The sequence below is a fragment of the Lontra canadensis genome, unplaced genomic scaffold (assembly GCF_010015895.1).
Source record: "Lontra canadensis isolate GAN:19392208 unplaced genomic scaffold, GSC_riverotter_1.0 scaffold1, whole genome shotgun sequence".
NCBI classification, from domain to species: domain Eukaryota; kingdom Metazoa; phylum Chordata; class Mammalia; order Carnivora; family Mustelidae; genus Lontra; species Lontra canadensis.
In genome coordinates, this window is record NW_022630995.1 from 48518210 (window position 1) to 48540824 (window position 22615).

At 39.4% G+C, this 22615-nt stretch overlaps 1 protein-coding gene across 2 annotated transcripts in view; it reads left to right on the forward strand.

The window, feature by feature from the left end:
* PPARGC1A (PPARG coactivator 1 alpha) overlaps window positions 1–22615 on the forward strand; it is a 639925-nt gene that overhangs the window by 323300 nt on the left and 294010 nt on the right. The window contains exon 1 of one of the 2 annotated variants that reach the window (XM_032854040.1): window positions 22178–22345. The exons of the other annotated variant lie outside the window; for it this stretch is intronic. Within the exon in view, the coding sequence (XP_032709931.1) occupies window positions 22250–22345 (96 nt within the window). The 5' untranslated portion in view covers window positions 22178–22249. Of the gene's footprint in view, window positions 1–22177; window positions 22346–22615 lie in introns of those variants that run through there. 2 annotated transcript variants of the gene reach the window in all.

Genomic DNA, 22615 nt, shown 5'->3' on the forward strand with positions numbered 1-22615 from the left:
ATACTGTAGTTAAAATTCTGCTTTCCCCCTAATACTTTGCTTTGCTACAGGAAGTTGTTCAGACCTGGCCACTAATTTCCTGGCTGCATCGTGATCCTGACTGTGGTTGTCGGTTGTCATCTGTCTTTGAGTGGAAGGCAAGTCAGTAAGGAATAATTTCCACTGAGAGATGAAAGAAACTATCCGTTGTTTATGATACAAGTACATTAAGTAGTTACTTAGCAGGAGAGAGGTGGTCTTTGGGTTTGTCCGTTCACTCAGCTCTGTCGTTAAGAATCCAGGTTCTTTTCATCCCTCTGCTCTATTCTCAGCTTTTTCTCTTCTTGCTTACTGCTACATGGTTTCAAGATAGCTGCCTTAGCTCCAAGTATCACATCCTCATTCTAAGTGTTGCAAGCAGAAAAGGAAGGTACAAAGTCTTGTAATTTTGTTTGTTTGTTTGTTTCTATAGAAAAGGAGGTCCTCCCTGAAACTCTGAAGTCTTCTCCTTAAGTTTCATGGGCCGCGGCTTGTCCATCTGACACTCTCTTCCCCAAAACAAATTACTACAGAACAATTGGACTAGGATTGGACTAGGACATGGAGAGGGATCCCTGTTCCCTAAGATCAAGGATTTTCTCTGCAAGGAGAAAGGGGGGTTATGGCTACCAATATATGTTGTCTGACACAATGCAATTTGTAAGATTTTTTTTTTTTTCACTGTAAACATTTTTCCTAGTCCACACTCATGATCATGCTCTCTGGGCCTATACAGAGAAGATTTTTCTCATCTATCCTTCTCTTTCCTTCTACCCATCCATCCATCCATCCATCCATCATCCATCTACCCACCCTCATTCATTCATCTACCTGCTTATCCACCTGCTAAATATTTATTTTTTTAAATTTTTTAAAGTATTTTATTTATATATTTGAGAGAGAGAGAGAGAGAGAATGAGAGGGGAGGGGTCGGAGGGAGAACCAGACTCCCCACTGAGCAGTGAGCCCAATGTGGGACTCGATCTGGGGACTCCAGGATCATGACTGAGCCGAAGGCAGTTGCTGAACCAACTGAGCCACCCAGGTGCCCCCACCTGCTAAATATTTAAAGAATAGCTCTCATTTACCAGGAATGTATGAATTGCTTTGTGGGATACGAGATAAACCAGGCAGAGATTCTGCTCTAAAAGCAACCTTTATATAATTTGGAAATAAGATATATTTTGGAAATTACATGCCCAAGTAATTATAATTCAAGATAGAAAGTATGAATTAAACTGGGAGTCCAGAGGTGGGAGAATTAGGGAAGCTTTCTGGAATAAGATGAAATTTGAACATTTTATATCTATCTAACATCCATATTAAGCACAATAGCCCTTTCGGCAGCTTTGTCATTGGGAAAAAATTTCCATGATCCTCTCAGGAGTTATTTTTGACAGATTTCTCTTGCCCTAGCTTCCTGTGACTGCCAGAGGCACATCTAGGGGTGGAGGGTCTCTGGTTAGGAAAGGAGTCTTGATAGGGCAAGAGATGGGTCTTAAAGTTCTTTTGCTTCACCTGATAATGAGTGCATTTGAATTTGTGGATGAATTGGGTGGCTGGTTTTGATGAGATTGCTATTGGAATTATGTCACCAATGACTCCAAGTAATGCATCCAGGGCAAGATCACTACAGCAAAACCAGGAGAAGAAATAGAAATCATCAGCCACATTAACAGTGATAAATGATCATGGCACTGATGTGGGTTTGTTTTTTTTTTTTTCCCCTTTTGGAAGCAGACAGCTCTATACCTGGCTACATTTCCAAGACATAATGACATAAATAGCTCCTAGGTGTACATCTACCAATGGCCTTCCTGCCAACTTAGACTAGAAGTCAGAAACCATTTAGAGCAGAGGGGCGAACTTGAGCCTTGTTGGTCAAATCCACCCTGCAGTCATATTTTGTTGGAGGTACACGGTGTTTCAAAATCATGAAATTTCAAGAAATAAAAATTCAAATTTGGGGACTCTCTTTAAAAAATAGAAATATATAGAAATTTTGGGCCCACAGCCCACACAGCAATAATTGCCGAACAGCTCTGAATGGGGCATGACAGCCAGTTTGCCACAATACCTATATTCACACGGAATCTACTTGAGTCACTTGTTTTCCCTGGTGCAGAACAGATACTTTAGAATTTGGCATCCCTGACGTAGAGATTTCAGTTCAGAATTAGACAACACAGAACAGATATACTCTACCCACTCAGAAATCATCCCACTTTTTTTTATTTTTCAAAGTCGTCAGAGAAAGCTTACCACTATCTTCTAAAGGTTTTATTGTTTTGTTTGTTTTGTCTAAAGTCATGAATAACTTCATATTTGAATTGCTAATAGCTCTCTTTATAATGTGTTGACATTTCAGTTAGTTTTAAATGGAGTAAAACTATTTGGGCAGAGTTAATCTAGCTAAGTGTAAATTAATATATTTCTTTAGAGCTATACTGTATATGTATATGAACTCTTTCCACTGGGAGACATTTTGGAAGGCAATTAACTCTTTCAAGAACTGTCATTAAACTATCCCAAGTGGCTTGAAAGAGTTAACCCCTCTCCCAAGTATGCAATTAACTTCATTGGGGCACAGCAAATTACAATCTTGGAAAATTGGGTTGAGTTACTGTGGTTGTTACTATTGCTTTAAATAGTAGTAATAATGGATTTATGTAGTACCTTGACACCACAGAGCTAAAAACAATTACATTTAAATATCAATTTAATTTAATGTGAAACCATGTTTTGTCTAATCATTGTAGCTAATTGCCACCCTTTAGAAGCAGTTTCTACAACATTTTTATTAATGGTCTGATAGCAAGTTAGCTGCTTGGAACTTTCTTGCATGAAGTATCATGCAATGTGAATTTATGTGTGTCAAACATATCTTTTTAAATGTATTTACTAGCTGAGCTGATGTGTACATAATGCATGACCCAGTGAAGGTTAGAAATGCCAGTGGAATGAACATGTCTTTGACTCAAATACGTCCGGAAAGTGTTCATAAGGATAAGATGAGGGCCTCAAATAACGGAGGCAATACACAGAACAATGAAAAAAGAAAGTTGGCTCTCTTACTCCTTCTGTCACCTAGGAATCCCTGTTAACAATCAATAGATGTTCAATAAATACCTGGAAGTCAAGCAGTATTGTAATAAATAATGTTTGCAGTAATCTCCCTGGGACTGTGCAAGATGTGTGATATCAAAGTAACACTAAAGAAAGATTAAAATACCTTAAATGCTTTCTCCCTCAAGACCCTAAAACAAGAAAAGATCAAATATTCAGTGGGAAATTAAAAACAAAACAAAAGAAAAACCAAAAGCGTAATTTTTTTGTATACAATAACCAAACAGGTGATTGGACTTAAAGTTAGGAGGTCTAGTTTTAGAACTGATTCTTCCACTTGTTAACTGTGGAACCTTAAGCAAGTTATTAGACATTTATGAGCCTTTTTCAATTTCCCTCTTTTTTTTTTTTTAAGATTTTATTTATTTATTTGAGAGAGCATGAGAGGTGAGAAGGTCAGAGGGAGAAGCAGACTCCCCACGGAGCTGGGAGCCCGATGTGGGACTCAATCCTGGGACTCCAGGATCATGACCTGAGCCCAAGGCAGTTGCTCAACCAACTGAGCCACCCAGGCGCCCCATCAATTTCCCTCTTTTAATGAAGAGAGAGATTATAGATATCTCATAGGGCAATTGAGAACTTTAAGTAAGATGGTTTCTGTTAAGAACTTGCATCGTGCTGGAGATGATCAATGTGCTTCTTAGGTGTTAGTTGCCTTTACTTTTACATGAAGAAAAGCTTTTCTGCACCTTGAGTGTTAGGAATTTTCCAGAAGCAGCCAATATTACTGTATCGAGTTTATGGAAATGATCTGCTTGTTCCTACCTGTGTTTCTTGCCTTGTCCGAGAATGCCTATCTGGACCAACACCTGGACCTTCTTTCCTGCTTACTTTCCTGATGATTTGGTCATTCTTGTTGCTGAGCTGGGCAAGGAGTTGGTGGGTTTGGGGCTGAGACCTAAAGTCCCATAGCATTAAAGTAGGAGATTTAGATACGTGTTTGTTTAGTATGTGTAGTTCAGGCAACATAATAGTGTCCACTTGATGCCATATTCAGGCCAACCTCTTCCTAAAGGCCACAGCGTTGAGGTATTTGTAAGTGAAGCAGGATATATAAGCCCTTAGGTCAAAATCCGCTTTTGTTTTTCTTTTTGTCACTCTTGGGCCATATACAGTGTGGCCCATTCGTCTTCCCACCAGAGGCTAAGGCCCATGGTTGAGATGGGTAGGGTAGACTAGTCAGCTAGGTGAGGGCACTGGTGTAAAGGCCTAGTGACTCAGGCTTGTGGTGGCAGGCAGCAGAGTGTCAGGCAAGCTGACAAGTGGTGTGGAAGGAAATGCAGTCTAGCCATCACCTGTAAAAAGGGTGGAGAGATCAGAAGGCAGAACTGGAGACCCCTGCTGGGAGATGGTTGCTGGGAGTCCCTCCTCCACTCACACCTCACCTCCTCTCTAGGCTCCTGGGGCTTCATCTTTCTCCTCCTTCTCTGTGGGGATGCTGAACTCATCTGTGGCAGCTGGAGGGGAGGCTCTCTGGCTCTGTGCCACCTCTTCTAAGGAGGGAAAGGTAGGCCAGGGAATGACGTTTCAACAACAGGGCTCCATGTGCCTCATCTTCCTTATCGCTCTCCTCTTCTCCCACATCCTTGAACTTGCTCCTCCCTCCCACCCTATAGCTCACATCGGGAATGAAAAGAGCTATGGGTTACCACACTTTTCAGCATCTCTTTTCAAGGTCGATTGTGGGGATAATAATTGAGCAGTGTGTTTTAAAATGTAAAGTGCCATATAAATGTTAAACAGACTTGTAATTGCTGGGCACTCTTCTGTTTCAGATACTATAAGGTAGGATGGGAATGAATAGATATAAAGGCTTATTCCATAAATACCATGACATAGTAACACATTCATTTGTTCAACAAATATTTATCGAGTACCCAAGTGCCTCCTAGCAGCCAGGCATTATGGTAGGTGCTAGAGATAGAGAGTAGCAACCACAGAAACAAGAAACCTCCTTTCCACTTCTGCCCAGGGAACTTATGTCCTGATGGGAAGAGATATGCAATGAGTAAAGGAATAAATAAGATATATGGTTTTATAAAATGATGCTGAATGCAATGGAGAAAAAAAAAAAGCTGAAAGGAGATAAAGAGATGAGAGATGGAATTTTAAGTGGCATGGACTAGATATTATAATTAATATTATCTAATAATATTTAATATATTAATATTATCTAATAATAATTCTTTCAGAGAAGTTTAGATTTTCAAAATTAAAATCTATCCAAACATAGAGTAAAGAATGTGTTTTCTGTTACATAGATATCCTTTCTAGAAATGTTATTTATGGGACCTGGGTGGCTCAGTCAGTTGTGTCTGCCTTTGACTCAGGTCAAGATCCCAGGGTCCTGCCCGGCGGGGAATCTGCTTCTCTCTCCCTCCCCAACTTCTCCCTCCCTCTCCAACTCTCTCTCTCTCTCTCTCAAATAAATACATAAAATAGAAATGGCATTTATGATTGTGCCTGTGTGTGTGTGTTTGAGTGTGTGTGTGTGTGTGTGTGCACGCGTCGGAACGATTTTTTTGCAATTGCAGAGTCAAGGTTTCTGCTTGCACCAATTCTTCCAGACTCCACTAATTCACTAATCCTTTTTCCAAATTTGTTCTAGTTCTTTCAGTCTTCCTCTTGCTATCTCTTCCTCTCAACATACCTCATCTGTTCCTTAATTTTAGTGCTATTTTCTGGCCAAGGTCATACTTGGATGTGCTCCTAGAAATTCAAATTCAAATTCAGAGGCCCTTGAGAATTCACGGAGGAGCCCTAGGCTTCATTGGGTGGACACGGCTCTGTGCACAGCTGTGATGTAGTGTCCAAGAACCCAGGCTCTGGGGTCAACCCTGAGATTTGGCAAGGTACTTGATCTTCCTGGGCCTCAGTTTCCTTACCTAAAGAATGAAGATGTGATGTGAATTGAATGACAGGACCTAAGGAAAATATACAACATGTTGTCCAACCTATAATATACTCAGAAGGTACTAGGTGCTCACCTCCTGAGTTTTTTCTCATTATAAGTTTTGGAAGATAAATAGCATAGTGTTTTATCATGTCAATTGTCTAGTTTAATGGTTTCAGATTGCTATTATTTTTTAAAATCAATATAAGGAACCCTATATTTTCTAAATGAAATCCAGCATGGAACCTCAGGATGTAAGGAAGATAAATGGGATTAAGCTTGTTGAAATGAAAACAAGAAGTCTAGATCCTGCCCACTCAACCAGTGCCCCTTGAGCTCTCACTGTTCTCTCTCCCAATAACAGCCTGTAAGACATTTCTGAGAAACACTAGAGTTTCTTGGGTCTTTTAGACCAACCAAAGCAATTTATCAGAGTGAAGCTGACTCTAATCTTCCCTCAAATGCTCTACATCCTTAAATTCTCTTTGCAAACAGTGGTCAACCTTACCTCCTCCCTAGACAATCTTGGGGTGGAAAGAGGTAGTTTGGGTTTCTCAGCTACCTGCTCCACCTCTTTCTCCTTTTGTATTCCACCAGAAACTGTCTCGCTGGGAAACTCAACTTTTCATCCTGCTTTACCTCTGTGTAGCATATGCAATTTATCATCTCATCACTTCTGGAGCTCCATCACCCTGGGTCCTGCAGTAAGGGCCTGAGGACTCTCAATAATGATGGCTTTGATTATGTCACTCTCTTTCTCAGAAGCCCTTCATGGCTCCCTATTTCCTGTGGAATCAAGTACATACTCAGCAATCAATAATCAAGACCTTTCTTGATCTATCTGATATAAAGCTTCCTTTTTTAGCCTTAAATTTTATGACTGCCCTGGATTATTACCTGAACCTGCTCTAGACCTCCCTTACTGTTTTTAAAATTGAGAAAGTTTACTTACAGTTGGGCAAAGAAAAATAAGGGTGGGATTAGGGAAGATATAAAAGGAAGGACCCTTCATCTGGACCTGGTATGATGCATAAGATTTAAAATGGTAGAGGCGGTAGCAAGGGCATGACATTTTCCCTGCAGTGCATGAAAAGTGACTACGTGCTCTTGTCAACCCTACTAGATGGAAGTTATTTGAGATCAGGATCCAATGTGCTGTTCATCTCTGGAGCCCCCCAGCCCAGTACCCAACTCACAGCTCTGTTCATCATAATCCTCAGTAAATGAATGCTGAAAAGAAGGAACAGCTAACAGAATTTGAAGTCTAGCAAACTTAAAAAATTTGCTCAAGTTAATATAGTCAATTATTGAATAGATTAAACCCCTTGAAAAATGAAAACTAATATAGAAATGTGTTTTTATTATCTAGTTCCCTAATGCGTTTTTTGTTTTATAAATGATGCAATTATGTTATTACAGTGTATCTGTATTCATTAATAATTTTGTCAGAAGAAAGCCAGTGTCCTGTTGGAATTATTTGTATACCTGGACTTTCTATCACAGCTTTTCCAAAGGAAGCTCTATCAGATATTTATGTATTTATGTATTTATTTATTTAGCCAAGTAATGCTGCATCACTAAGCACTCTAAAACTTAATGGCTTGAAGTAACCACTATTTATTATTTGTCATGAATCTAAGGGTCATCTCTGTAGTTGTGCTGGTTTAAGCCAGGCTCTGATGATCTCAGACAGGCTCAAACTTGTATCTGGGCCAGCTGGTGGGTCAATGAGGGGCTGACAGGTTGGAGGATAACCTTGGCTCTGCTCTAAGTGGTCTCAAGCTTATTCTCTTGGTAAAGGCAGAGGAAAAAGAGAGTGAGCAGGAGAGTACAAGGCCACTAGGCTCAGATCACACACACACACACACACACACACACACACACACACACAGGCATACAGACACACATACAGTCACTTCCACCATATTTTATTGGCTAAAGTGAGACAAGACAGCCAAGATCAAGGGATGGCAAGATAGATCCCACTTTTCAGTGGGAGAAGCCATAGAGTGACATGGCATAAGGTGTGGATACAGGGTACTGAGAGGGGGAGAGAACTGGGGACACCCAATGTTGCAGTCAGTCTGCCACAGAAGACCTACATGCATCATCAGTTTTTCTTAAGATTAAGAAAGGGACAAGGGAAGATGCACATTTGCCTCACTTGAAAGACCAGAAGCTTGCTGTTGCTTCATTGATGCTCAAGCTGCTACTTGAAGGTGCTCAGAGTGTTACCATTCAACCTGCCCCTGCAGCTGATTTAATTCTTTAAAGGTAATTCTATATTCTGTCCTTTTCATGCCCTCTTAGCTTCTTATCTTGTAACACAGGACATGATAGATCAGTTGATTTGTTGCCTTTGTATCTATAATGAGTAGAGAAATAAAAGACATTGGGAAGTTCATAGGAAGCAGATACGTGGAAAAATGAAAAGAGATACTTTTGGTTTACCTCTTTCTTTGTTTTTGAAAGGCAAAATCTCAAGGAAAGTAGAGTGCAATCTTGGGGGATATTTTTTGGTTTGGGAAGGATCTCACAAGGTGCATGAAGGCATCTGTAGGGAGGAAGTGAATGGAAGTGCTGATCCGGAGTATTGGAAGGCATGAGAAAGAAGGGACTGATCAATAGCTATTTTTCAAGTGTGGAGCATAATTTGTGTCAAGCTGCTGAAATGAGTTAGTGCTTCATAGTTAATGGCTATGAGCACATTCCTGTTTTGCAGCACTCTCCAGAATGTTTGCAATCAACAATTCTAAAAGGCTAGGAGTGACTCACAGACAACGTGAGTAACGCACTGGAGCTTCGTGAGCTGGGACCGCTCCTTATCTGAAACCCTTCCCCTTGGACGTTTTGTATCTATACTTACATTCCGGTTTGGCTGCCTCTCGAACCACCCAGTACTCGTGCCATCTTGTTTCAATTGACCTTCTCCCATCTGGAGTTCTCATGGTTTCCCCACTCAGCTCTTTCCCAAGTCCTAAAGAAATACTATCTCTTGTATTCAAAGTGTGGTCCATGGACCAAGGGCATAGATATCACCTGGAAGTTCATGAGTTTCAGTCTCCACTCCAGATCAACCAGTGAGTCTTCATTTGAACAAGATTCCCAGTGGGTTCGTGTGCTCATAGAAATTTAAGAAACACCACATTATTCCACAAACATTGATATTTACCTCTGCTATTTTTTTCCCTCGCTGTTAACCTCCCTAGGGTCCCTTTTTTTCTCTTACCTTATATCAGAAAAGACTCCTCAACTTTTCATTAACCTCTGTATGAATGATTCCAAAGTGTCATGAGCTACACTAGCAGAAATTGACATAAAGTCGCATTAAAATATTTTTTTTTCAAGGTTTGGTATTTGGTTTGGTAATTGGAAACTGGAAATTGCTGTGAGGACTTCTTCCTTATGGGGTGGTTTAAGCCACAAAACAGTCTGATAATTAGACATGTATGAAAACAAAGGCCACACCATCTTATCAATGTGAGTCCCTAATGTTAGTCAAGACTTCCTGCCAGCAGAGTGGGTACTGCTTATGATTGGAGGCATATTAGAAATATGATCTCATTCAAGTAGCTCCATTTCAGTGAGTAATATGCATTCACTGAGTGTTTTCATGAACCATGTGCCACACACTGAGCCAAATATTATGTATTCATGATATGATGTAATCAGCACATCAGCCCATGTGGAGCATGACCCCCACTTTAGAGATGATGAAAGTGAGGCTCAGGGAAGGGAAGAAAATTGCCCAAGTTACACTGCTAGGGAACTGCAAGATTGGAAAGAGGCTGCATTCTTTAATCTATGAGATTTCTCCAATTGGAAATTCCTTTTTTTGGTTCTAAAAGGCTTTTTCCTCTGGGTTTAGCAGGCATGCATTTCTGAGAAGAGGTGTTACACTAAGCTAATTCCTGACCTTCTTTCATATTTTTCATATTTTGAGTTCTCCATTCCCATCCTTGTCTTCGTTGTCTGTTTCAAGTGCTGAGTCCAGCATGATGTCCATTCTGATACTTCCAACAAGATGTCACCTCTCTCTTTGAATTGCGTGGCCTGTGGTTCTCTGGAAGCTTTACTTAATTGTGGAATTACCTGGCACCTTCTCTAACAAGGACGTTCCATCCTTTGCTCCCCTCTGCATCCTTTGCCCTGCCTGGCACTGTGCCTGGCACATCACAAATAACACATATTTGTTCAGTGAATTGAATCCAAGCTGACTTCACTCTGACAGGGACCTTGGGAGTGTCAGAATGCTGGGTGGAGGGAAGGTTGTTAACAGAGGAGAATTTCTCTAAGCAGACTATTTCACACCTTTTGCCAAGGGCCAGTCCAGATTTCTCTTAAAATCCAGACCACGAAGAATGGAGGCTGAGGGGATGACAAGAGGAGACAGTCTGTTATAAACCCCTGGAGCCACCTGGCCTGGCCTCCTAAGAAGGGTAGTCCACTCAACTGCTTTTGTTCCTGAAAAATCTCAACTAGAAAGAAAGCAAACATTTAAAACTTTCTCTTGGAAAGCTATTCTGTCTTTGATTTTTCAGAATGTCTTCAAGTGATTTGGGTCTATTTTTAATACCCGTGAGACATGATGTTGTAAGGAGAGCTAAATATAGGGGCCACATCCCCCTTTCTTTTATTCATTGGCCTTAATCTCCCTAGGAGGAAAGAAAATGCACACATTTTACCACAGAGTTGTGACGTTTGCCCTGATGGGCCCTGCTGAAAGGAAATTCATAAATACTGTGTCGGAAATAAAGATAATGAATGGATTCTTTTTGGAGAAAACGTTAAGTGGGAGTTTCTTTATGTTAAACCTCCCCTGTCTGCTAAAGACTGTGAGATAGTTCGTCTTGTTTTCCTCAGGGTCCTTTGGGGACAGCAGTCAGCCTGTGTTACTGGAGCAAGCTTTAGCACCCTACCATTGGAATCCAGAAGAGTAGGACACTCAGCCAAAAATAACACACGGCATCAGAGCAGCAGCTATAATTCTAGTTCATTATATACTTGCAAGTCTTCTTCTTCCTCCTTCCCTCCTCTTCTTCTTCCTCTTTCTTTAAAGAAGGCATTAAGCTCATGTTAAAAGTGAACAACTGTATGAGTACCCATCGAACCAGAAGGAGGGACTAGGGCTTCTTGAAGAAGCATAAGCCTGAGAATCTATTCTGGAGGGCTGGGCTCTCTGTCTTGTGCATTCTTTCATGGCTCTGCATTTCCCACATAGCTCAGGATCTATTATTTCCATATTTGTGACTCAATCTGGGATATGGCTTGGAAGAGTCCCTGGGTGAGTCTTCAACCTGGTGGCAGGTGCCATCATGGCCCTTAGTTGTTGTGAAGGGTGATTAAGAGGGACAGCAGGTGAAGGTGTGGCTATCAGAAGGGGTTCTGGAATCACCACTTAATCAGGTCCTACCCTTTAAAGACCATGAGAACTTTGGAAAGTTACTGAATTTTTCCATGCTTCCATTCCCTCATCTCCATTGAAGAGATAATGATAACACCTTATAGAATTGTAATAAAGATTATAGTGCATGGCATGCAGTAAGTACTCAACAGCCTTTCGTCTATAAATCTACCATTGTAACAAAGGGTAGTGCCAAGGAATTTTCTAGACCGGTGATGTGATTCAGGCCCCTGGTTTAGTATATTTACTATGTCTTTACCATCTGCAGGATAGTCTTGGCTTAATTTGGTTTCTAAATTTGTTCACGGTCTTGATTCCCAGCGCTGTTTTAGGTAGGGTGGCAGACTCAGCTTTAGATGAGAAGTGCATCTACAAGTGTTAGATATACGCTCCATGTGGGCTGCCTCTTGGAGAAAAGGTGTCCCAGCCTCTGCTTCCTCTGCTGTTCCTCGATGGAACTGAATTGGAAACATTGGGTGGTTTCTTCCAACACAGTGGAAATAAAAAGGTCCCAGAGAGTACTCTTTCTGCCTTACTCCAAGAAATACAGTTCCCATCCACTCCTTAAACCTTCCCCAAAAGGCTACATTTTTGAATTCCTTTGCTGTGCATGCTCCTATCCCTCTGTCTTTAAGAATGTCAGCTCTCCAAAGGAACATGCCTTTGTTAAATGCCATTCAAAAGACCATCTCTGCTGATCTTGGGTTGGTCTTCCTCTGAAGGAGATCTTTGGGGAAACAGGGCCTCAGGGCTCTTGGGTCAGAAGGATTCTTGTCCCCAAATTTCTCTGTGTATACAATCATTAACTGGAATCTATCAAAGGAGAGTTTGTCTGTTTGGTGTCTTGTTGGCATCCATGGATATTTGGATTTGGAAATGAGTCTAAAAAGAAAAAGATTCCATAGGTCAGAGCACCCTAAAGTCCTGGTGTTGTAGTCTACATTACTGTGGAAATAGTTCAGAAATTATTATATTTAAAAATACTACCACCCAAACATTTAAATCTGGATTTTACACCGAGGGTTGGGACAAGGTCTTCATGTTGCTCTTTGTAAAGGGCACTGACGTATAAGTGGGATTTCTACAGTTGAACTATGCTGGGGTCAATGTGTGGGATGGTATGGATCCCTGAGGTAGGTAGTGCAAGCATGTTTCCTTCTCCATAACTCAGATATTATCTGTAGCTGAAATGATTTGCTTACCTAGCTACTTTCCCAGAGGATGGTGAGGACAGGGACGTGTTCTCTTTATCTCTTAATCACGAGTACCTGGCACCATTCTTAGCACATAGTAGGTATCCAGTTAATGCATTTAGCATCCATGAGTAATAAAATGGTACGAAGACACTACTTTGCAGCTGTTTACTTAGGGAGAAAGACATTTGTCTTGACTTCTGTTATAGGACTGGATTTATCTCTGATGCCAGTTTGGGACTCAGAAAAACATTGAATTTGAATTTTGGCATTTGGTCTGTCTATACATTTCTGGTTTATTTGATAGCTGTAATAGGCACATTTAGAATATAAAATAAAGTGAATTAAATATATTATAGAGTTTGTCCCCTTACTCTTACTCTATAAATGATGAAAATGCTAAACAAATGTGTGCTTAGTTTCATGGTTGCTAGGTTAATACCTGGTCTGCATCTGCAAATTGGCTTCTTTGTTGTAGAACATTTAAAAATTATGGATGTTCAGATAGAAGCTAGAAAGTATGAATTCAGCTCTTATTTTGTACTTCCTGTCATAATGCTTTTCTGGAAAGAAGAATGAACATGCATGTTTGTAGCAAGTGGCCTCACCTCTAAATTATGGATGTAATTTATGATGGTTCGATTTGAGATTTTTTGACTTTATAATGGTGCCAAAGTGATACACATTCAATAGAAACTGTACTTTGAATTTTGAATTTTGATCTTTTCCTGGGCTAGTGATATGCATAAGGTACTCTCATTGTGCTAGGTGGCATCAATAAGCCAAGCTCCCACATAGCCATATGATCATAAGGGTAAACCACTGACATACCACCATTGTGTGCCCATACCACCATTCTGTTTTTTCACTGTCAGTATAGTATTCAGTAAATTACATGAGATACTCAATATTATTTTATAAAACAGGCTTTCTGTTAGGTGATTTTACCCAACTGTAAGTCAGGTAGGGTATATCATTAAGTGTGTTTTTGACTTACCATATTTTCAACTTATTATAGGTTTATCAGGATGTAACCCCATCATAAGTCAAGGAGGACCTGTATTTTTTGTGTGTGTGTGTGGTTGTTAGTCAGATCCTTGATGTTACTTTGACTTGGTTTTCATGATTTAATTTATTTTAGTTGGTAAAGATTATTCATCACTCATTTAATTCCAAGGTTATCTATTGATTCTTTTCTCCTCATTTGGTATTTTCTGACATTTTGTGGCACTCAAAATCGATTTATACAAAATCAGTCATCTAAATGTCCAGAGGAGGCCTCTTTCACTTGTCATCAGCTGTTTTTCTGAACTAATAAGTAGAATCGTCATGTATGTTGAGTTTGCTGAGTGATTGAAGGGCAGGAGTCCTGCTCTTCATACCAACTGCACCACACTTATAAAAATTCTTACGTAATTTTGAAAGTGAGATCACTGAGAAGGTTCTCCCAAGGTAGCACCAAGCAATTTCTTGGTTGGGGACTAAATTGTTCCCTGTAACATTTTTTAAAAAGAGTTTATTTATTTATTTATTTATTTTAGAGAAAGAGAGAGAGAGAGAGCATGAGAGAGTGCCCATCTGTATGTGTGTGTGTGTGTGTGTGTGAGCAGGGGGAAGGGCAGGGAAGGGAGAGAATCTCAAGCAGATTCTGTTCTGAGCATGAAGCCCATTGCAAGACTTGATCTCACGACCCTGAGATCATTACCTGAGCTGAAATCAAGAATCAGACACTTCAATTACATTTCAAAAAAAGGCATCCTAACTTGCTTAAAATGAGCCAGCATATTTTGGTTTACTTAAAAAGTTAATAATATCTACTTTTGTGAACAAAAATAAAATTATAATTTACCCCCAAAAAAAAAAAAAAAAAAAAACCGAACCAGACACTTAACTGACTGAGCCACCCAGGTGCCCCAACCTGTAATATTAGTCAGTCATTCTATTTCTAAGCTACTCTAAACCTATGCTCATAATAAATAATAATAATAATATAATAAAGCTTACTGTGCAAATAGGCCTTCAAGGTACATCTTCCTTCCCATTGTTTCTTTCTGCTTCTTTTTTTTTTTTTTAAGATTTTATTTATTTGACAGACAGAGATCACAAGTAGGCAGAGGAGGTAGGCGGGGGGGTGGGCTGAGCAGAGAGCCTGATGCGGGGCTCGATCCCAGGACCCTGGGATCATGAACTGAGCCAAAAGGCAGAGGCTTTAACCCACTGAGCCATCCAGGCGCCCCACTTCCTATTGTTTCTTAAACTTAATGAGTTAGCCTTGTTAAAATGCAAATGAACTTCTGTAGATTTGGAGTGAGGCCCAGGAGTCTACATTTCTTTTTTTTAAAATTATTATTATTTTTTAATTTTTATTTTGGTACTTTAATTTTTTTTTCAATTAATTTTTTTTATTGTGTTATGTTAGTCACCATACAGATGAATGGATAAAGGATTCTACATTTCTGACAACCTCCTAGGTGATGCTGGTCTATATATTTGGAGAAACAAGCCTACCTTGCAACTCAATTCACATCTTAATTCACTCCTATTTTGAAATTCTCAAACAGTATCTTGAGGTTTCCCTTGTGTTAAGATGTTACTATCAAGAGTAAATGAAGAAGGAAGAGATTCCCAACACCCACTCCCACCCTCCTGCCCATGCCAACTTGACATTTCGTAACAGCAATGAGAACCTAAGTATGTGTGTAACTATGTAAACCAGTTGGATTGTTTTTAATAATCTTTAATCAAAAGAACTTGGTGGTTGATAAAGTCAATTTTCATGAGTCTTTGAATTCCTATTTCAGAAATTTATTTTTGCCTGAGGGACTTTGGCAGTCCTTCACCTTCACTGTTCCAAGCCTTTCTCCTCTTCTGAAGTTCCCCTTGTCTCCATTCTCATTCCTTACCTGGTTGCAAAGTCTTACTCTTCAAGCTGAACTGGACAATAACTTGAGTCAAAGCGTTAGGAGATAAAGCTTTAGGCTACTCCTCTTAGGAGTATTTACGGTTTCATAGATAGTGAGAAGAAAGTTTTTAAAACCAAAATGTATGACTGGCAGACTTTTTATTAGCTCCATGACAGTCTACTGGACAAATTTTTTGGGATGAGAGGGGCAGGAGGACGAGGAAGATGGAAAGACATTTCCAGCCTGCCGTATAACCTGTTTCTCATTCATCTTACTCATAAGATCTACCTTCCTGCTCTACTTATTAGTCTGTCAGTTATTATTTTGAAGGCTTATGACTTCAGATGATCTTTCAAGTAAACTCTTTTAAGAAAGTATTCTGTAAAAAAAAATAAAATAAAATAAAAAAAGAAAGTATTCTGTAATTCATCTCTACTTTGTTTAACATTTACTAAGGCAATACTCTGTGTCTCTGGGTTCCCTCGATATCCAGGATACCATAAAGTCAGGAATATTGTATAAACATACTGGAAAGGGAATCATTATTTTTATATTGAATTGGGAAGGATAAAGTATGGAATGTCTTCACCTGTTTGGACTTAGATTTGATTCTTCTCAGATCAGTGACAGATTCATACGTAGAGAAAAATTGAGGTTCTCATCTGTATGTTGTTTTTTATTACATTATTTTGCTTCAGGCTCAAGCATATCAAAGTAATTCAGACACTGTGGATGAAATCATCTGATTTCCATCAATAAATGTCTACTAAATCCTTCTGATTATAGGCAGTTGGTATTATTACATAGTTATAGGAAGACATGGTAATATCATGCAGTAATTAATTGGAGTCTACGTGGCTCAGATTTATACAACATTTAATGCCTATACTTATAGCTAGGCTGTTTCTCACTTAAGTGATTTAAGTAGACTTTGGTATTGAAATGGATTCTGTTTCTTGGTTTGAATATGAGTCTATTGCTTTCTATCCCTGCTCATTATATGCAGGTTAAGAAAAAGTTCTTCCCGGTTTACCACTTTCTTTTTTATCGTAGAAATCTTCTTATTCCATACAATTGAAAATGGTTGTTGACTGATTAATCACATAAGTTGATTAAGTTGGGGAATCATAAATCACATACATACACAAAACATTTGACTTTTGCTTAAAATCACAAGGTCCACATTTATTCATCATTGTTTTGAGGTGGAGCCAAGGTCTTTGCTATAAGCTGGAGGAGTATCTTTTTTTTTTTTTTTTTTTTTTTTTTGTATAAGCTGTATCCCTAAAGGAACCTCTACAAATTCTAGATTCAATTTCTTCAGTGTTAATTAAGAATGTAAAGACAGTTACCAGCAACCCAAGTAGAGAGGTCTGTACAGATTTTTATGATCCTTGCCCCTACAATGGTAATTTTTTTAAAGGATTTTTTCTTTATTGAGTCTTTCCAAAACATTTGACTAGTTTCAGGAAAGCAACAACTCCCTTTCCATTGCAACTCATATTTTATAGGAATATTATTTAATTAAATTATGTAATTACATTAATAGGCACAACTGGCATAAATAGGGCTGTAACAAACACAAGTGAATCTTGGTAAGCATATAACCCAAAGTTCATGGTATATGAAAGAGTATTTTGCCAGTTTCAGTGTTCCGCTGGCTACAGTCTTGTAGGTATCGTTGTAGTTCAGTTTAGATATTTCATGCAGGGAATGGTAAATATTAATTATTCCAGTGAAACAATGAACTCAAGACCAATACTTTTTTCTTCCTTTTCAAAATATGGCTATAGGGCCAGACTTCATCCATTTCAGATTTATCATTTTTATGATAGCTGATTTTGTTTATTTATTTTTATTTTGTTTTGTTAGAGTTAATATACAGACACCTCTGGTATTTTGGATTTGATACATTATTATAGTTTCTTTTTGTGAGTGTGTGTGAGAAACAAATTTGATGATTCACACCTTACTATTAGCTTCCAATTAAAAAAAAAAGCAAAAACAGAAGTAAATGTTTATAAGGAAATATCTTGAAAAATTTTAGTAAGAATGGATGTGAAGGAAGAATGTATAATAAAGTGGATGATAAGGACTCAAAAATATTCTAGCCCAGCTGTTAAGTGAAAGTAGGTGCAAAATCTTATCAGTAGGTAAAAGACCATCCATTTCTTCCCTGCCTGGAGACTCTTTGGCTCCCTATTTATTTTCATCAATGTGCCCCTCTTCTCCTGGCCCAGACTTCCTTTCATTTTCTTCTCTAGACAGAGTATCCGTATCTACTTGAACACATTTATGGCCTTATCATACCTTCATTGGACACAGTGGAATGCAGGGTTTAATTCACCTGGAAAACTCTTTATTTTCTAGACTTTTGATTCTTAAAATGAAGTATTAACCCATTTTTATTGTATAAGCTAAAAGAAATTTCCTCAGAATCAAGGGAGGACTGACTAATGATGTGTTTTGTATAGATTTTCCCTTTTTAATTTTTTAATATAACTTTTCCACAAGGAAATAGCATAAATTCTAAAAGTCTATTTCTTATTAGTCAGCATATTCTTAAAAAAAAAAAAAAGAAAGATTATTTATTTATTTATTTGAGAGAGAGAGAGAGAGAGAGAGAGAGAAAGTGAGTGAGCACAGTGGGAAGGAGCAGAGGGAGAGGAAGAAAGAGTCTTCCAAGCAGGTTCCACACTGAGCACAGAGCCCATTTTCACAACCCTGAGATCACGATCTGAGCTAAAATCAAGAGTCGGACACTTACGTGACTGTGCCACCCAGACGCCCCTAGTCAGCATATTCTTAATAAGCTGCTTATCTTGAGGGAAAAATGGTGATTTGCTGGCAATCCTTGGTGTTGCTTGGCTTGTCGGTATATTGCCTTATCTCTGCCTTCATTTTCACATGGCTTCTCCCTGTGTGTGTACTTTTGTCTACATTTCAGGCCATTTTTATAAAGATACTGGTCATGTTGGGTCAAGGTCCACCCTAATGATTTTGTTTTAGTTTGATCACCTTTGCAAAAACCCTGTGTCCAAAAAAGGTTACATTCTGGGGTACTACGGGTTGGGACTCCAACCTATCTCTGTGGGAAGACACAATACAATGCATAACATGGGTCATAGTATTATTTGCATTTGAAAAAAACATTAAAAAAAAAAGTCTCTCCCAGTCGTGTCCCAGGACAGATTAGAGTTTGTGTCTTAAAATGTCAGTGCCGTGATCTGACCAGAGTGTTATTTATACTTTCCTTATAGTTTATTTTCATAGTCAAAACTTCTTTTAATGAAAGCATTTAACAAAGACAGAAACAAAACTACTTCTTCTTCCGTTGTTTGATTTCAGAATAGTGAATAAAAGCTATGTTATTTAATAAGCTCCTCTATTCATGTATGTTCTCATTATGTTTACATTTTGGAGACATGTACTTTATTTTATTAGTAGCAAATTTATACTGAGGTACATTTATTATTTGATGCTTCATTTTGCTTTCATTAGTTTCTTTGCTAAATGATAAGTAGCATCAAAGTCATGCTATTCTGAGTTTGCATTCTGACACAGAGTGACACTGCATTATTGAACACTTTTACCCTTTCCTTTTAAAATTCATATTTTTACATCATCTGTGGAAATTGCATGCTTAAAGCTACTAACTGATGAGCAGGAGAAATGCAGGCTGTAAAAGAAGGGGAAATACTGGAGTGTGAGGTACATGTGTACAGCAGACTGGGCTTGTGATGGAATCTATTTAAAATAATATTTCAGACTTACTCAAGGCTTGCAATAAATACTCTAGTTGGATTATTTCATGTTATTGTGACGACAATTCTGTATAGCAAGAATGGTGTATTGGCCAGGGTGGACTAGGTTGTACTGAGGGAAAAAACCACCCTGGAAGTTTATTTCTTGTTCCCATAGTGTCTGTTGTTGGTCCAGGTTACTCTCCAAGGCAACTGTTCTCCAGGAGTTGGCTCAACAATCCAGTCTGCTTTCGTATTAAGGCATACCTTATCAACACATGCCTCGTGATCATTGCATTATGGGGAAGGGTGGGCTGACCGTCAAGTGCTGGTGATCAAGGCCTCCCCGTGGAAAGTGATACCCATCCTTTTTCTCATATTCTATTAACCAAAACAAGGCATGTGGTTATGCTTAATTTTAAGGGGCTTAAAATCCTGTCTTGCTGTGTGATTGTAACATAAGAGAACGAGGTATTGATGAACAATAATATGCCTAATTGAGATGATAATGCTTCCCTTTGGCAGGCATGGAAACTAGGTTCAGAGAGGTTGAGTGACCTACCCAGGGACATAGAGCTACATAATAATGGGGCTGCTAATCAAACCTAGGTCTTTTTTATTTCAAAGACTTTGTGTGTCCTGCCTTCTGTCACAACTGATTGAGCTACCTTGCAGATGATGTGATTCAAATGGTAAATTGATTGCTCCCAGATATCCTTATGGGGTCCTGTTGCTAAATGTTTGCAGGAGGTGGGGAAGAACTGATGATTGGTGAAGCTGCCATTGAGTCCAGGGTCTGGGAAAATATTCTGGACCCTTGTTTCTCTGGCCTGTCTCCTTTTATTGTTGTTCATATCCTTTTACACCTCAGGATAACCTCTGAAAAAGCATCTGAGTATTCTAAATAAAAGAGAGAAGCCAAGCAAGTAAAGGAAGGATTTTGCATTTATCTGCTTTGTTAGAGGTGAGGGGCAATGTATAGTCTTGTGACCATTAAATGGATAGTAATGGCAAGTTAGGCTTGTATGGCAGGTTCTATTCTATAAAACATGTTCATCTATAATCTGAAGGTGCAAGCAAACCTACTTGTATTAACTGGCAGTGGCATTATATCAGTGAGGTGTGATTGTCAAGACAGGCAATACAGTCCAAGATTGCACAGGTAAAAGGGCATTGACTGGCATGAGGGAGGGATCTAGAACACTGCAGTCAGATCTGAGTTGACTCCTGGCCCATCACCTGAGCAGATGTCTTTGCCTCTTGATTCTTCATCTATGAATCAGGAGCATAATGATGACTTCATAGAATCTGTGTAAAGAATAAATGAGGTAAGGCCAATGAAGCACTTAAAACAGTGCTGGGTACCAAACTCCAAGCTCAGTAAATGCTGGCCACTCTTATAATTATTATGGTGCTTTTTATTGGGAAGATTTTCCAAATAAGGTATGTGAAAATTGAGCTCTGTGTGCCATGATAGATCATAACAGAAATACTAGCCTGGATTCTGGAATATTACAATCATTATCACTAGAGGTAGTGGGATATATTTTGAGGCCAGTAACCAGGATGGAGAAATTACCCAATGGCCTCTCACATAGTTTGCTGAAGGAACTAGCAAAATCTCACCTGGAAAAGAGACAGTTCAGCAGATACTTGAAGCAGGGACCACTATTGTCCTTGGATCTTTGAAGCATTGTCCTACAGAATAGGTTTTACTCTTATTCCTTATGGAATTAAAAACAATAACAACAACAACAACAACAACAGTACAACTATGGAAGTGACAAGAGGAAGGATATCGATTCATTTGGGGACAAAGCTATCAACCATGGAACAAGACTGTCTCCAGAGGTGGTGAGTTTACCATATATGGTGGTATAAGCATTGTTTGGAGGGGTATTGACAGGGTCATGGGGATTCAAGCCTCAGAAGAGTGATTAGATTAGAGAAACCTCAAATGATACTTAAAACTGAGTTCTGTTATTTTAATCCTGGATTCTGAAGGGGATGAAGCCTTGGTGATAGTGTTTTTACAAAGCTTCCCACTTCATTCTGTTGTGCAGTCAAGTTTGAGAACCACTGTTCTAACTGAAAAGAAGTAGGTACTACCGACAGTAGTTCCAGCTACACACCTTAAAACTATAGGTAATCAATTCTGAACAGCAAGAGAGGGTCATTCTGTGCGAGAAACCAGTGAAGCAGGACAGACTTTGCTTAGATTTGGGTTGGTTTAGCCCCACATTTTGAGGAGTCTGTCCAAACTGATCATTTTGGATAATCATTTGGAAAAAGGGTTGAGGTCCATGGTCAAGGCTGAGTGTCTGTGGCAAAACATCCCATGGGGTGAAACCAGGGACTGTAGATGCTCAGGATTCAACTATAGGGATCAGTCTATTTTTCACCCAAGGGAGCTTGCTATTTTTCGTGTTTACTGGCTGGTGAGTGATTCATATGGTGCTGGGGGAGATGTGTTCAAATGAAAAGTGTTGCTTCTATGTAAAGTAACTTATTACTTCCAGGATATTCCAGCCTATTGATGCCACAGTGCAGAACAATGCAAATTCGTGTGCGTGTGTGTGCGTGTGTGTGTGTGTGTGTGTGTGTGTTGGGGTGAGGAGAAGATGGGAGCACACATCGAAATGCATATTTCCAGGGCATAAAGCATGCCTTCACACTTCCCTCCTCTGACCTTTATGCCAGAAGCATAAGAATGACCCATTGTCCGCTGGCCCTGGAACTTAGTTGTTCCTAATCTCTGGACCTTCAGTGGCTAAGCTGGCCTCCCGCCTGGCCAGTCGGCAGCTGTCAGGGTAGCCCCATGTATCCCAAATTTATTCCCATGTGGCTTCTTCCTGCCCAATCCTTCATCCTCTGGCCTGGCATTTTCTCCATGACAGTCTGCCCCTGAACTGCCCTCGCTGCCGCTTTGGTAAAGGCTTGCAACGAAAGGGAGTAACAGCCACTGGCGGATGCAGTTTGTGCAAGCAGCATCAGCAATGGATGAGACCTCCCCCAGGCTGGAAGAAGACTGGAAAAAAGGCCTTCAGCGAGAAGCGAGCTGGCAGGTAAGTGATGTCCTCAGCTCCAGATGGACCCTGGTCTCTCTGTCAACTCTTCAGCCCAAGTGTAGGTAACTCACATTGGTCTTTTTGCAGAACTGCATTATCTGTAGGCACATCCATTTGGGAAAGGTCCTCATTAATTTCCATTTCTTTGTAAACCATGCAAATAAGACTCCAAATGAATTTACTCTATATTCTCAAGCAAGCTAATGGGGTTTTACAAATCCATAGATGTTGCTAAATTTATACTTTCTTAATAAAGGCCCTTGAATT